This window comes from Camelus bactrianus, chromosome 9 (genome assembly GCF_048773025.1).
Source record: "Camelus bactrianus isolate YW-2024 breed Bactrian camel chromosome 9, ASM4877302v1, whole genome shotgun sequence".
Taxonomy (NCBI): Eukaryota; Metazoa; Chordata; class Mammalia; order Artiodactyla; family Camelidae; genus Camelus; species Camelus bactrianus.
In genome coordinates, this window is record NC_133547.1 from 10,518,159 (window position 1) to 10,533,830 (window position 15,672).

General features: G+C 51.4%; 1 protein-coding gene across 2 annotated transcripts; it reads right to left on the reverse strand.

The window, feature by feature from the left end:
- Nucleotides 1-968: 968 nt before the first annotated feature.
- Nucleotides 969-15,394, reverse strand: DEDD2 (death effector domain containing 2). Of its 2 annotated transcripts, none has more exons than XM_010946738.3 (5): nt 15,258-15,394; nt 14,292-14,660; nt 12,622-12,741; nt 9,824-9,964; nt 969-2,166 (listed from the first exon to the last, which is right to left on the reverse strand). In XM_010946738.3, exons 2-5 carry the CDS (start codon nt 14,617-14,619, stop codon nt 1,775-1,777), a joined length of 981 nt encoding a protein of 326 aa, XP_010945040.1. In that variant the 5' UTR covers nt 14,620-14,660; nt 15,258-15,394; the 3' UTR covers nt 969-1,774. The 2 variants fall into 2 exon arrangements, with proteins under 2 accessions (XP_010945040.1, XP_045366489.1); XM_045510533.2 differs by having other exon boundaries at nt 15,220-15,373.
- Nucleotides 15,395-15,672: the final 278 nt, after the last annotated feature.

A 15,672-nucleotide genomic window follows, 5' to 3' on the forward strand; every position in this document is an offset into this window, starting at 1 on the left:
CAGGAGGTAAGTTGAAAGGTAGTGGAAGCCATCACCTCTCTCCTCAACCTGACAGCCTCCACTAGGGGAAAGCTGCTCTCCATCTCAGTGCTGCTCTATTCCTCAGGCAACTCATTTCCCCTCTGAGCCCATTTAAATAGATCTTGTCTAGGTGCCCTGCAGACCTTAGCTTCCTCCCAGAAATGGTAAGTGGAAACAGTCTTAAGATCACACAGCAACTAACTGGACCAGGTCTTGACTCCTGGGCAGGACTCAGCTCCTAGACTTAACCACTATATCCCTTTTTATCCACACAGATCAGAGGTGCACAATCGGTTCCCAGGTGTGTGATTCTCTCCCCCAGGAAACGCTAGTGGTTGGGAATCCCTGCCCACTCCACCCCCACCCTGGGTCCCCTTCTCCCCCAGGAAGGAACACCCCAGGTATTGTGTAAGAAACTTGAGTTCCTAAGCCCTTAAACAAGCTGTGGGGAAAGAGCAAGAAGCCACAACCTCAGCTGTAGCCACAGGGCAGCAGGAAGCATTCGGCCTCGGGAGGGACAAGAGTGCCAGATTTAAGACAAGGTGACTGCCTAAGTGTCAGGGGAGGGAAGCCATCTGGAGAGGGGTCCTAGGCAGAGAGCACTGCCTGCTGATCCATTTGGTTTCCAAACCTTTGTGTTCTATCAGCCTGAGAGAGAGCTGGCCCACCTTACTGAACTAGTTTAAAATACCAGCACTCCCAAGGACATACAGGAGCAAAGCATGTGCAAATGAAGGTGGGAGAGTTTATGACTCCAAGTCATTGTTTCCTCCTTAGACAGATGAGGAAACAGGCCAAGAGAAGGGAAAGGCTGTGGCAGTAGGCAGCAGATGATCCAGCATCCTGCCCACCTTCCAGCCCAATACTGGGCCAGAACTCCAGGATTGGTAGTGCTCTCATCAACTCCTCCCTCCAGCCCATAAAGAAAGAGTCCTAGGGAGCCCTGATGCCCACCTATGCCCCATCCAGGGCAGTTTTATTGGAGCCATTTGTAAAAGGCCTTTCCCATCAGCCCCATGCCTCTGCCTTCCCTTTCTAAGAAGAAAGTTGGTGTCTGGTCCTGGCCCCTGGGACACAGCTCATTTGGTCTGCTGCTGCCGCAACACATGTGTGACATTCTGGGTGCAGATCTGTGTACAAGTCTGTCCAGCCTCCAGGAGAAGGTGGAGAGCCAGGTCTGTGTGTGGAAGCTGGGCAGAGCCCTGGCTGGCTGTAGAGATGTGTGGGCAAGGTGAGCATGCCCCGGGTGCACCCCAGCTCCGTGCCCACTGCTGCGGCTGAAGCCCAGGGTTGGGGGCAGTATAATCAGAGATCCTGAGAGAAAAGCCCTTAGGCCAAAGTGGAGCGGGCCAGGGCAGGAGCCCAGGGGACGTTTCAGAGGGGGCCAGTGTGTGTGCACACACAGCCCTGGGTCAGGGAAACATGTGCAAGGGGCCTTTGGTGAATGTGTGGCTATGCTTCTCTTCCTTTTGGATCAGCATGCCTGAGCCCCCAGCTTCCTGAAGCTGAGGGAACACACCTGGGGGTGGGGGGGGAGAGTTGGGAAGGAAACTCAGCTGGAAGTGGTTTAGGCCTCAGCACCCACATCCTGTGGGAGGGCCTGTCAAGGGGCCAGGATGTCAAGGGGCCTGGCTGTCGCAGTCCTCAGAGCTGCTGGAGTGACAGTCATTTAGGGGTAGAGATGGTCATCATCCTCCAGAGGAGAAGGTAGCCCAGAAGCTAGGAGGTGGGGTCAGTCCTGCCAGATCCAGGATCAGGAGGCCTCAGTTGGGCGCCGTCCCCCCTCCTCCTCCATCAGCAGCAGGCGGCGCCGGCCAGCCTCGTAGTCAGCCTCGTCCACACTGACCAGCAGTCGGACAGCCTCCCGGCCCACGGCCTCACGCAGAGCCTCAGTCAGGAACACGCCCCGCAGGGCCTGCAGCAGGGCACCACTCAGGTAGTCACCCCAGAAGGCGTCCAGATAGGAGAGCTCCGAGAACTTGATGTCACAGACCACAGAGCCCAGGTCCCGTGAGCGCAGGACCGCAGTGGCCTGCCCAAACACGTCCAGCTGCCGTGCCAGTGCCTGGGGCCGCCGGGATGCCACACCCTGCTCCAAGGCTGGCCCATGTTCGCAGTACTCCGCTCGCACCCTCAGCCGGATGTCTGCAGAGAAGGACGGACTGGTCAGGGAGGGGCTGACACCCAAAACACTGCACAGGGGGAAGAGGGGGACTGGAGGAGGGAAAGGGGGACTGCCACCCTTCCTCCTTCCCTCAGGCCTCCTCCTGCTGCCCCCCACCGTGGGTTGTACTGCACCAGCCCCACATCCTTCCCCCTTCCGGTAACCACACCCAAGTACGGATGACACCCGCACTCGGTTTCCCTCCTGTGGTCTGGCCTGTTACCTCCTAACCTAGTGACCTTCTCTTCCCCTTACATGGCCCACTCCAGCCTCACCACTCCTTGCTGCTCGGTCCCCTCATCACCAGGCAGGTTCCACCCGGCCCTACCTACCCTTCAGCCAGGAATGTTCTGTCCCCAGTCTCCTCTCTCACTTCCTTCAGGTCTTTGCTCAAATGCCACCTTCCCAATGAGACTATCCCACCCAGTGCCCAGAATTTCCAGTTCCCCATACTTTGCTCCATTTCTTCCCAAGGACCTTATTACCTAATCTACTCTAAGCTTTCCTTTACTGTCAGGCTTATCATCTGTCTCCTCCCAGTGTGAGCTCCCTGAAGAAAGAAATTTTCGTCTGTTTTGTTCACTTGTATAGCCCCATGGTACAAAGGAGGTACTTGATAGACATTTGTGAAAGAACCAATGCATGAGAGATGGGACTTGCTTTTAGGTAACCAGCCTCACTCACCCATCTCCCACCCTCAAACAGTGACATTCATGTAGGGCCAACCACCTCCCCAGCCCCCCACCCATCAAGCAAGCACCAGGCCCAGGAGATTCAAGACTGGAACTGGGCTGGCTCTACCAGAAGCAGGAGCTCTCTTTCCACAGGGGCTGCCAAAAAGGTGGGCTGTAAGCCCAGAGCTGCTGGGGGCCATTTTGCCACCAGGAGGTGAGAGAATGAAACCTACACAAGGCTAAGGTTAGAGACAAAAAGACCCTTGAGTTCACTGCATATGCCTGAAGCAGCTGGATTTTCAGCTATAATCAACTTCCTTCTTGCTTAAGCCAGTCTGAGTTTCTGTCACAACCCTGCCCACATCCACCCAAATGAGGCGGCAGCTGTGTGCAGGGGATAGGACTTGGAACTTCCAAGGCATCCATGTAAATGTGACCTCAGGCATATTACCTCCCTGTGGGATTACTGAATTCCCACCTGTGAACCGGGCTAACAGAACCTCCTCTCCACTCACAACACAGGCTGTCCTGAGGATCAGCTATAAGCTAGAAATGACTATAAGCAGTAGATTGACATGAACTCATTTAATCCACAAACAACCCTGCGAGGCAGTCCCTATTATCACCCCAATTTAGAGATGAAGAAATGGAGGCAAAGAGAAGTGAAGTGATTTGCCTAAGTTCGCATGGCCAGGCAGTGGCAGTGTCTGCCAAAGGTCAGTGATTCTCCCATGACCCAGAGAGCAGCTTTAGGTCTATGGAGCCGATTCCAACCCAGGACCCTTCAGGCACTGGCTGTGTGACCTGGGACAAGCCACCGCTTCTCTGAGCCCAGGTTCCTGTCTAAACCAGGGGACAATCCCTACTGGGAACAGCTGTTCAGATGATTAAAGAGAGAACAATAGATAGAAAGGAACTGGCTAGCACTACAAATGGTGACCAATGGGTACTCCATGAACAGTAGCCAACAGCTCTGATGTGCCAAAAGCTTTACCCTTGGAGATTCAGCAGGATCAGCTCTATGGGGCTGGGGCCACATTCAACCCACTTGACAGATGAAGTAACTGAAGCTTTGGAAGGGGAAGTATCATGCCCTGGACTCCCTTCACCTTTCACAGACCGTGTCAGCAGCAGAGCAGAAAGTGTAAGGCAGGTCTCTGCTTCCCCAGGCGACTTCTCAGCATCGACCACTTCCTCCTCCCACCCCAAACCCCAAACCCTTCCTCTTTCTGCCTTTAGCAGAACCTCACCCTCTCTGCTTAACTCCCAGGGAAACCTGCCTGGCCTCGGCGCCAGGACTTCCCACAGCACTCAGGCCTGGCTCCCTCCATCCTAAGGACTATGTAAGACCTCTGGGTTCATATCCTTGACTCCTATGAGTGTCTAACCATATCCTCAACAGGCATGGGCCAGGGAGCAGGGGACTGGGAGAAGCAGCACCTGTCCAAGGCCACACGGGGCTGCTCAGTGGCAGAGGCACAGAGCCAGGTGGCGGAGTCCGACAGACCTTGAGGCGAGTCCCAGCTCTGCCACTCTCTAGCTGTGGGGCCTTGGGCATGTGACCTCACCTCTCTGAGCCTCAGTTTCCCCATCTGAAAAACATAAACAGACAAACAAGAGGTCCCTGCTGCACGATGGGGTCATGAGGATTAGACAACTTGTGAAGTACTTGACACAGGGTCTAGACACAGAAGGCACCCAGAAATAGGAACTGATTTCAACACTCACCACTCTACCCCCACGGCCCCTGCCTAGGCCTTGCCCTCTCTCATCTGGGTCCCGAGCCAACCTCCTCCCTCATCTCCTCCTTCAATCCCAGCTACATACCCTGCCCTCCGGCCACAAGGGAAATGCTCCCAGTATAAGCCTTACTTACTCACAAAACCACCTGTCCACCTCCTCTGCCCAGAATGCCCACTCACCCACCAAGGCCCAGCTCACGGCACTTCCAGCCCACCCAGGTGAGTCCCCTCCCAGACTGCCTTCCTCCTCAGCACAGACTGCTACCAGACCTGCAGTGGAGACTGTATATTCACCCGGAGCCCACCAGCCATGGTGGGGGTGGAAGGACAGGGCCAGGGTGGATTCATGCGTGTCCCATTCATTCTTCATTCACCCGATATTTACTAAGTGCCAGGAATGCTGGGGAGACATGAGCGCCCTGCTGCAAGCCGGACTGGGAGACATGTAAGCCCAGTCAAGGGAAACTTCGTGTGGGCCACACCCCACCCAGGTGCTTTCCCTATCTTAACCCCCGAGTCCTCACAGCACTTTCATTATTCCATTTACAGCTGAGGAAATGGTCCAACTCTGGTCTGGAACACAAAACAGCACGCAAAAGGGGAGGACAGGGAAGCACCACTTAGGAAAAGGGAAGATGTGCATTATCCAAGCCACTGCTCCATCCCTGGATCTGAATCACGGACATCATGCACCATCTCTCCTCACTATTCGCCAAAATAACTTAATGACAGGCAACACTTGTACAGTACTTACTGCACTACCTATGCACATTTCACATCTACTGACCTTTTTGATTATACCTGCAACCTTATGAGGCAGTGCTATTATCCCCTTTTTGCAGATGTGGAAACTAAGGCACAAGAGATGAGTTACCTGTCCACAGGCAGGAAATCACAGAGCTGGAATTCCAACTGAGATGCCTGGCCCCTGAGCCCAAGCTCTTAACTACCCTTATCCTGTTTGCTGCTTCTCATACAACCACACACAAAAGTCTGTAATTAGAAGACATCCCAAGGGTCAGGCGAGAAAATAATAAAGAGTGAATTGTAATTTAGATCTAAACGATCAGAGAGGATCTCTCCAGGAAATGACATTGGAAGCGAAGTGTGAAGGAGGACAAGTCAGTCAAGATAGGACAACAGTGAGAAGAGTAGCATTCCCAGAAGAGTGTGGAGTGTGTGCAAGTCCAGAGGCAGAAAATGAACTTGAGGTGTTCACAAGCTGGGGGCCAGACCATGGTGGAGAAGGGCACAAGGACACAACTGGAAGGGTGGGGTTGACCACACCCTGGCAGGCCAGAGCAGGGAGTCTGGGCCTTCCGAGCAGACCACACCTCTCTGCGCCTCAGTGGCCTCCTCCATAAAATAACCTCACCCCAATCAACTGCTCTCAGGCAGTCACTGTTAGGATTACACGGCTGGATGCAGGTAAAGGGCTGCGGCCAGTGCCTGGCCCGTAATGAGCCTCTGAGTGCAGCAGGAAGGAAGTGGCCTCATGACACCGAGACAACTCCAGTTGCTCTATAGAAGCAGCAGGGTGGTCAGCAACAGAGCCAGGGTAGCAGACAGGACAGGCTGAAGGCGGCTGGTTCAGGATGGAAGCAGTAGACATGGAGAGAAGTCAATGGACTGGCCCAGGCATGATAGTGAGGGTCGCAGTTCCCAGCACCCATATGACCTGGGCTGAGGCCCAGCCAAATGGATTCCTCCATCCAGGAACACCAAGCGTTTGTCAACAGTCCCTCTCCACTTGTGGGGAAATGTTCCTTGCCCCCATGGCAGAGGGTGGAGCCATGCCTTCCTAGAGAGCAGAGCTGCTCCTGTTTCCTGCACTCAGGTGGACCCCAGAACCCTCTTGTCCCTCTACCCCATGCCTCATCAGTCTCTTCTGGGACACAGCGGGCTGCAGACAGAAATGGGAGGACACGCCTATGAGGGACAGACCCAGGTGAGCAGATGAGCAGCCTTATGTGCCAGACCTGGCGCTGGGAGTGGCTGGAGGTCAGGGATGAATCTCTCTCAGGTCTCCCCTCTGGGAGTTATTAGTAGGAAGGGCTGGGGATATAGAGGACCTGTGCTCCCATGCCAGGCAAAGAGAAAACAGCCAGCGAGCTCTAAAGGAAAGACTGCCACACCAGGCTGCATCACCTTCCTCTGGACAACAGCCAAACCCCTCCCCTGCTCCAGTCTCTTTCCCAAGGCCCAGCCAGAGTCATGATGTCAATGTAAAGTTTTCAACCTCTACTGAACTAAGGGATGGAGGCAAGGAGAAGAGGCTGCTGCTTCTGCCTGTTTACTGAAGGAAGAGCACAATACTACCTAGGAAGTTAGCTTGAAAAAAACAAAGTATCATACCAGAATCTGACCAAGCCTCTCCAGGCCCAACTACTGATTTTCAGGAAATACAGACGACAGGGGAACACGTTCAGTCAACCCTACCACAGAATGCATTCGGCAAAATCCGGTTTTTGGGAAATACTACAGGACAACTACTCTCAAAAAAAGAAGTGCAAAGGGAGTGGGGGAGAGAAATCAGAGGTTGTGGGGGAATCCTACAGGAGAGACTCAGAGAACCAATATTTATTACTTTAGAATGGGAAATTTAAGCACTGAGCAGAATGTTGAAAGTAAGAAGCTTTTCTTAATTTTTTGGGTGTAATTTTTTTTTTAAAGAATTCTTATCTTCTAAAGATACACAGTGAAAAATCTACAGATGAAATAATAGGACACCTGGAACTGACTCCAAAACATATGGCTGATGAAATGAGATCAGCCACAACTTTACAACCGTTGAAGTTGGGTGACAGGGAGCTAGGGATCATTATGGTAGTCTGTCTGCTTCTGTTTCTTCTCCATAGAAAACATCAAGGCGAAAAAAGCTCAGCCTGTCATCCAAATCCTCCAACTGATTTCCATCATTTAAAAAATCCAAAGCCCTGACCCGTGGCTCACAGGCTTTGCAGGATGGGCCCCTGGTCATCTCTCCTGGCCTCTCCTCCTGACAGCCTCCCCCAATGCCACCACTCCAGCCCTGCCAGCTTCCTTGCAATCCTATCACCAACAATTGGCATGTTCCCACTCAGGCCTTCATTCCTGCTGTCCCCTCTATCTGAACCACTCCTCCCCAGCCATCCACAGACTCCTCCCTCTCCTCCTCTCTTCTGAGAGGGCTTCCTAGACCAATCTGTCTTGAAAATACACCTGGAACTGCATTTTCCATCATTCTCTACCCCTCGTCCTGTCTCTTCACTGCTGACATTTGAAGTTTCTCTTTCTCTTAACTTTCTCCTCCAACACAAGCTCCCTGAGGACAAGGGCCTCCAATCCCTGCTGTGGGAGGTCAGCACTTAGTAAGCTCTATAAATATACATAGAATAACCAAGTGAACAAACCCGAGTTTCAGCCCAGTCCCGCCACTCTTCACAATGGGGGACATCATCCCTATCTCAAGGGTGGTCTTGAGAATCTAAGGTCAGGTGAGAAGCACACCCAGCACAGTGCTCAGTGGATGGCCCTGAGAGGGACATGGAAACTCAGAGGTCCTGTGTCTGAGCCCAGGATCCCCCATGGCCCCTTCTTCACACTCTTGGGTCCTCAGAGGAGTTTAGTCTGGTTCTATCCAGTGGTGGGCATCTGACTGGGGTCAACCCCCAGAACTGTTACAGGTGAGGAGGAGCAACAATGGCAGGCCCCTTCCTTACTCAGGTCTGGAAGGGCCTCCTTCCACCCCTGGGACTAAGCCATATCCACTTACAAGGGGAAAAGCAGGGCTCTACTGGGGAGAGCCTCACTCTAGCCCCACCCTGCCTAGTGAGTCAGCAGTCAGACCTGCTCACCCATCCTGCATCAAGAGCCAGCCACACCCAGGTTAACAACCTCCCCACCCTCCAAGAAGAGACCTAAAGCTTCCACTAGCAAGACCTCTCTCCAGCCTCAGCTTGGTCTGCTCCCCAGGGAAGGACTGACTCCCTGAGCCACCTAGCCAGTGGGCGGCTCTGTTAATTATAGTCTGACTCGGGGGAGAATCATGACCAGACAGCCACCCCCTCAAGTAGGGGCTGTCTGAGCACACAGGCTGGCTCTATTGGTCTGTTCCTCCTGACAGCACCCAGCACAGGTATCTGCATCCTCATCTATGGAGTGGATGTGAGGATCAGAGCCTGGGGATGGGGGCATAATGGGCACTGGGAAGGGGCAGGCATGCTCGCTTTGTGGGCTGAAGGCTCTGTAGATGGTAGAGGAAGCACCCCTAGGCTGAGGTCTCCTGGGGAGCAGAGCTGCCGCTGCTGCCGCAGCCGCCATGTCCATCTTCCCATCTGTAATTCTACCCCCACCCCACCCCAGCCTGAGCATCTCACCAGTTGATAGTTTCTGTGAAACTGCGGCTTGCCTATCTCAGAGAAGAGGGTACCAGAGGGGTGTGGGGAGGTGTATGTGTATGACAGAGCCCACCTATGCCTGTGTCCTCCCCTCAGGACCACGGGGAATTTCTCAAAGGCAAGGTCTGCATGAGTCTGCACTGCAGAGTCCCCCAGCCTGCCCAAATCAACTTATCTGCAGGTCAAGTCACCTATATCCAAAATGTTTCCTTATTCCCTTAGTCCACCTCCTTCTTACCCTCTCTCCAATGCCACTACCCCAGGCCAGACCTCTGCTTCCTCTTTGTTGGACTTAGCAGCCTCTTCACTCATTTCCCTGCTTCCAATTTGTTGAATTTCCTTCAAGTGCACCTGTTCTACATGCCTGGCACCATTCTAAGCACTCTGCAAACTGTAACTCATTTATTAACTGATTTACGAGATGGAGTCAGAGATCCCTTAAAAACAGGTGTCAGATCACCTCACTCCCCTGCCTGAAACCCTTGCACAGTAATTGACATACAGAATAAAATCCAACTCCTATCTGCTCCAAGGCATGCCATGCCCAGCTGCTCAGCCCTTGACTGGTTCTTCTACCCATAAATGAAACTGAGGGCAGGGGGTTGTCAAGAAAGGCTTCCTGGAGGATGTGGCACACAACATAATACTTCAACTACAGGCAGGATGTGAACAAAATGACAATAGAAAGAACACGGATTCCACTGTGCTTAACAGATACACAGAGTCACTGCCCACCCATTAGGTGTCACACCCCAGACAGGGGCCTGGTTCTCCCACCCTCTGGCTCTACAGCCTGCCATGGGCATTGCCCATGCATTTCCCAGGGCACACAGAGACACCTACCACAAGTCACTTTGCCTTCTGAGGTGGGCCTGGCTGACTCCTGCTGCTGCTGGGGGTTGACTGGACCCCCTCTCCGCCGCCGTCTGGCACCACTACTGGGACGGCCTCGACTCCGCCGCTGCCGCTTAGTTGGGGGAGAACCTGAGGAGAAAAAGGTGGGATGGGTTGAGGACCAGGATGACAGGTGGAGCACCAACATGGATGCCCAAGGAAGAGCTCAAGGCTGGACTCCATGCTGTGAGACCGTGGGTGAGCCTCTATGCTTCCTGGGCCTTGATCGCCCTGTCCATAAGATGAGAAGTAAGTACATCCACCTAGTAGCATCATTTAGAAGCGCAGATGAGTACAACCCCCGACCTGGCAGTCCCTCTCCCAGGTGTGACCCTAGAGAAACCCTGAACACTCATACCAGGAAACAGGCAGGACAACAGTCACTGGAGCGTCCTTTATAGTTTATAACCATGTAAACTCAAAAACAAAGTAAATGCCTGACAAAAAGGATACACAGTAATTTCTAGGATAGATTGCTTAGTGAAATAAAGCAAGATGCAAAGCAAGTACCTACTGTTTGCTATGTTTTGTATTAAAAAAGGAGGGGAAACAAAAATATACACATATTTGCTTTTTTTGCAAGATGAAACACAGTAAGGATTTATTAGAAATGAACGAAACTGATTACCTATTGTAGGGGAGGGAGACAAAACTGGAAATGATACTTTTAAGAAAATCTTTTTTACATACTTTAGTTTTGATTTCAGGATCATGTAACTGTTTTGCATACTCAGAACACGACACAAAAAAACCGTAAAATTGAACACAAATAGAAACAAATTAATCTGTTTATATAATTGGTAACGAGGAGAAAAGAAAAGATTTCAAGTAACTAGGAAAAACATTCTGATGGTAAATTCTCAAAAGGATATACTCTGAATTAGAACCACCAAAGAACCTTATGTTTCATTCAGTAGATACAGTCAGCAGTGGTACCGACATTGTAATTTTGAAGCTGTTTTATTACTTTTGTGAAATAAAACAAGTAAGTCCATATCCCAATGTCAAGAACTAAGATTTTCAGTGTAAGACTAAAAAAAGTCTCTGTAAAATTAATTTTGAATTGCAAATACTAATATGAACTTTTTTTAAAAAGCAGTTTCTACCTCTGCTCACTAAAAGCATCTAGAAACAATGTGCATGCTCAGCACCTAGATCTCAGTCTCCAAATACCACTGGTTCTAAAAGAAACCAGGCTTCTGGAAACAGTTGATTCCAGGGCTGGGGAAGGGACAGGACATTTTGTACTCCTACAAAGCAGGAAGCACCCAAAGAATGATGGAGACACATCAAAAAGACAGAGAAGCTAACCAACTTGAGTATCAGAAAGAATGATTAATTGATTATAACACAGTAAATAAAAAAGAATACATGAGTCCACAGTGATACCCCTCTCTCCACTAAATAAAAAGAGAGAGGGAGGGAAGGAGAGAGAGAGAAGAGTAAAACTCCTCTTGAAAGAATGCCAACTAACAGACATAGAAAAAAATTAGAAAAAAATGAATTAGAAAAATCACCATTTTGCAAATACCAATGTAATAACTGGTTCAGGCAGGATCACCAATGGATGCTAAACCCACTGGGAATGCTGCTGGGGAACAGAACGTGCCAACATGTCATCCTATAGATCATTTACTAACTGCAGAGGGGAAACTGGCTCTATACAAAGGTTAAATATGGCAGACACCACCATAACCAAGTGACCAAACTTGCTCACAACAGGAAAATCGTTCCTTACGTGCCTCCTGACGTGCTCCAATGTGAAGCCCATGGCATCAACCAAGGAGCACACCTGCCAAAAACATGTAACCTGAATCTAACCAACTCTTCAAACCCAATTGATTCAAAACATACGGGACAGGAGGAGAAGTTAAATGACACCATCAGGAAATTTTCAGACATATCTGGAAATAATCAGGACGTTGTACAAAACAAGTGGCCTGGTAGGATCAACAGATCAATGTCATGGGGAAAAAAAGAAAAAGGTACTGGAGGTGGGGGAGTCAGTTCTATGATAAGAGGTTAAGGAGACTACTAACTGAATGCACAGCAATACAACTATGAGTGGATCCTGAAAGAGCAGACAAATTCGAGGAGATCTGAAAATGGACCATTAAGATATCAAAGAATTAGCATTTATATCCTTTCTTAGGTATGACAATGGTCTTGAAGTAAATTCAGACAATCTCCTTATTCTCAGGAGATGCTTGGTAATTTAGGGGTAAAGTGTTCTGATGCCTGTAATTTACTTTCAAACAGTTCAACAAAAAACCCAGAATTACACAGATACACATAAAGCAAAACTATCAAAATGTTAACATGACTGAATTTGATGGAAGATACGAGCATATTCACTATTCTAATATTTCAACTTCTCTCTATGTTTGAAATTATATTTGAATGATTAAAAAACTAGGGGAGAGGAGACTGGATAAATTAATTGGCATGGCAATTAGACGAAACTAATTAGAGGTACTGAACGTGAATAAATCTCAGAAACATGTCTGACAAAGCCACGTGAAGAATGATACCCATTATATAACGCCATTTAGATGAAATATAAAACGGTGAGAAACAAGTCTATATGTCGTTTCTGGACACGTGCTTTTGCAGGAATAATAAACACACACACACACACAAAACAAAACTGAGACAAAATCACCCAACAGGCCCCTTCCTTGATGGGCCAGGATGGGGTTCAGAGGAAGAGAGGGACACTGCTGTCATGTGTACAGGGCTGGGCTCACCTGTCTCCCACTGACCCTGCCGGGCATTTGAAGAACTGCTTGATCGCCGACGGCGGCGGCAGCTGCCCTCCGTCCTCTTTGAAGAGCTGGATGTGCCATAGTTGTAGCGTTCTGGAGACACTGGGGGAAAGAAAGCAAAGAAGTATTCACAGCCTCCAGGCTCTAATTCCCACCCTCTGAGAGGAGCACCTGCCCCCACAGGGTACCTGAGTTCCCTAGAAGTCAAAGCCCAGACACCCACTCCCTCTTAAACACCTCACGCCCAGTAGCTGCTCAGTACTTCCCAGGATAAGACTCATCACCTCCTGGGGCCACCCAATCCATGTCTACAGCAGCTCAAACTGTCAGGGTTACATTGTAAGCTGAGTTAATGTCAGGATCCCTGCAATGCTGCCCACTGCCCTCCGGTCAACTGTCCTTGGCTCTCCCTGAGACCCCAACGAGTAAGCAGGCCTCTGCAGGCTCCCCAAATCTCCTTCAGAGCCTGACCTCCAGACTATTTTTCCAAAAATTTTGTCAGTTCTGCCCTAGGACTGCCCTCCTCCTGTTATCCAAACCCCATGCGCTTACCCTCTGCAGGTAAGCTCACAAACCTTTTCACCCAACCAGCCACAGCACTTCCAGTAACCCAGCCAAGGGCTCAATAGCTTAAGGCCTGTGCACACATGGGGCTCCTGTGTCTTAAACCCTCCCAGCTCCTCACCTCAGGACTGCTGTCCTCTAGGAGTACTTCCCTCACAAGGATTAAGGGCATCAATTCTGGACACAAACCAGCAAGGTGTGAATCCTAGCTACCACTTTCTAGCTGTATTATCTGTAAGCCCCTGTGTGACAGGGCTTCTCACCTACCTCTTTGCACTTATTTCGATCTCTGCTCCTGCCACACTTGTCTCTGATACTGCCAAACTCCTTCCTGCCTCTGGGTTTGAAAGCTTGCCCTTCCCTCTGCCTGGAATTTTCTCCTCTGAGATCTATGCACTGCAGAGGCAGTGCAGTCTCAGTTCAAATGTCACCTTCTTGGAAAGGTCTTAACTGGTTATCAAGTCTTAAGGCGGCCTCCCTTCACTCTGAAGCACTCCACTCCCTACTCTCTCTGACTTTGCTCCATGACTTTATTTCAGTTTTTCTATAACCACACCTAAAAGCAAATCTTTCACCTGTCTCGATGTCTGATTCCCCCACTAAATGTAAGCCTCACAGAAAAAACTTTGTCAGTCCAGTCCCTTTGTATCTCCTTTTCCCTGTTCCCCATTCCTCTACACATAGGATTCAGTCCTTATATGCAGGCAAGCTGCTTAACTTCTCTGAACCTGCTGTGTTTCCTTGTACAGTGGGGACAATGACTGGACTTCCTCTTAGGATTACCAAGAGAATATAAGGTGACAGTATATATGAAGAAGGACTCAACACTGTGCCCGGCATGAAATAAGCCCTCCATAAAGAGTAGCCACAAACATCACTATTCATGTGGCCAAACTCCCCAAGCTCACCCCTCCCAATGCCATGTCACCTCCCTCTTATGTTTCTCATTGATACCCTAATGGGAGAGAAGAGTGAGATGGGACATACACAGTCTGATAATGGCACTCTCCATAGAGGCACCATGCGGGACCAGTGAAAGTAAGGCCCTCTCCCCACCAAAAGTCTTGCACCCTCCCATTCAACCATACCTGGCCGACGCCGCTTACGCGCCAGGTGTGGCAGCAAGTCATGACGAGCCAGCACTCGCAGGAGTTGCCCCAGCAGTCGCAGGTTGCTCTCGTCGCACTGCCCGCGGCGCTCCAGCTCCATCAGCAGCTCCAGGCCGCTGCGGGCACGCGCCAGGCCGCCGGCGGCGCCGGGGACCTCGTCCAGCAGGAAGGCCAGCAGCTCCAGCTCGCACTCGGTCAGCTGCCCGCCCACCACCTCGAACATACGGTGAAGCGACAGCATTCCATAGTAGTCCAAGCACTCATCCTCCTCCCAGCTCGGGGCTGGGGTCGGCCCGGACAGCGCCATATCCAGGGGAGGGGCGTGCGGAACAAGATCAGAACCAGGGCCTAGAACCCACACAGCAGGGAGGAGGCATTGGTCAGTGACACCGGGGCCCAAACCTCATCCCCGCCAGTGAGTCTCTTCTGCCGCGTCCCGCGGTGCAGGGCCAACCTCACGTTCCAGCCGCTTTAGCCCCCCCTTTCTCCCACAAACAAATGGTATCGCCCAAGGTCCCCTAGTAACAGGTCGAGACGCCCGACCCCGCTCCGGCTGCCCGAGTCCGAACGCCCCTCCCCAGGTGGTATGTTCCGAACAACCTTCCGGATCCGACGAATTAATTCGGTACGAAACAGCCTAGGGGCCCAACGCGGGGCACCCCCGCAACTGCCCTTTGGTTCTGGGTAGCGCTGTCCGAACATGCCCCTGGGCTCCGTCCAGTGGTACTGTCAGATCAGCCTCACTGCTCCACCCAAGGGATGTGGTCCGAAAGTGACCCTCTGCCCCTACAGTGGGACCGACCAAAGCAGCCCTCTGCTCCACACAGGTGGTGCTGTCCAAACCCGAGCCCCGAGCCCTGTGAGGGAGGTACCGCCCTTTCCCCAGCACCTAGGTGGTCCAGTTTACCTGCCGCCAATCACCCTTAAGCCTCTCTAGATCCTCACCGAATTCCGGCGTCTAACGACTCCTGGGCGACGGCCGCAGCCACTTGTTTTGAATCTTTCTGGCACCTTCTCTATTATTACGCCTGCGTCACCTCGCCCCTCCTCCTTCCCCCTACTCGCGCAGGTGCGACCTCGCCACGCCCCTTAAGCGCAAGCGCAGAGTGAGGCTCCCAAGCCCCTCCTTCCGGGCCCGCCCCCAACCGTAGCGTCTGGCTGGCCTGTGCTGAGCCTGCGCTGAGCCTGCGCAGAGCCTGCGCAGAGCGAGAGCGGATCCTCGTCTGGGCTGGATATTGTACCACTTTGCGAGATTGCTTCTGTCCACAGACTTCTTGTTGCCCCATGTCACGATCTGTTGAAACTACTCATGTCATGGACTACAGTCCCCTCCCAGTCACGACCTAGACTCCCACATTAC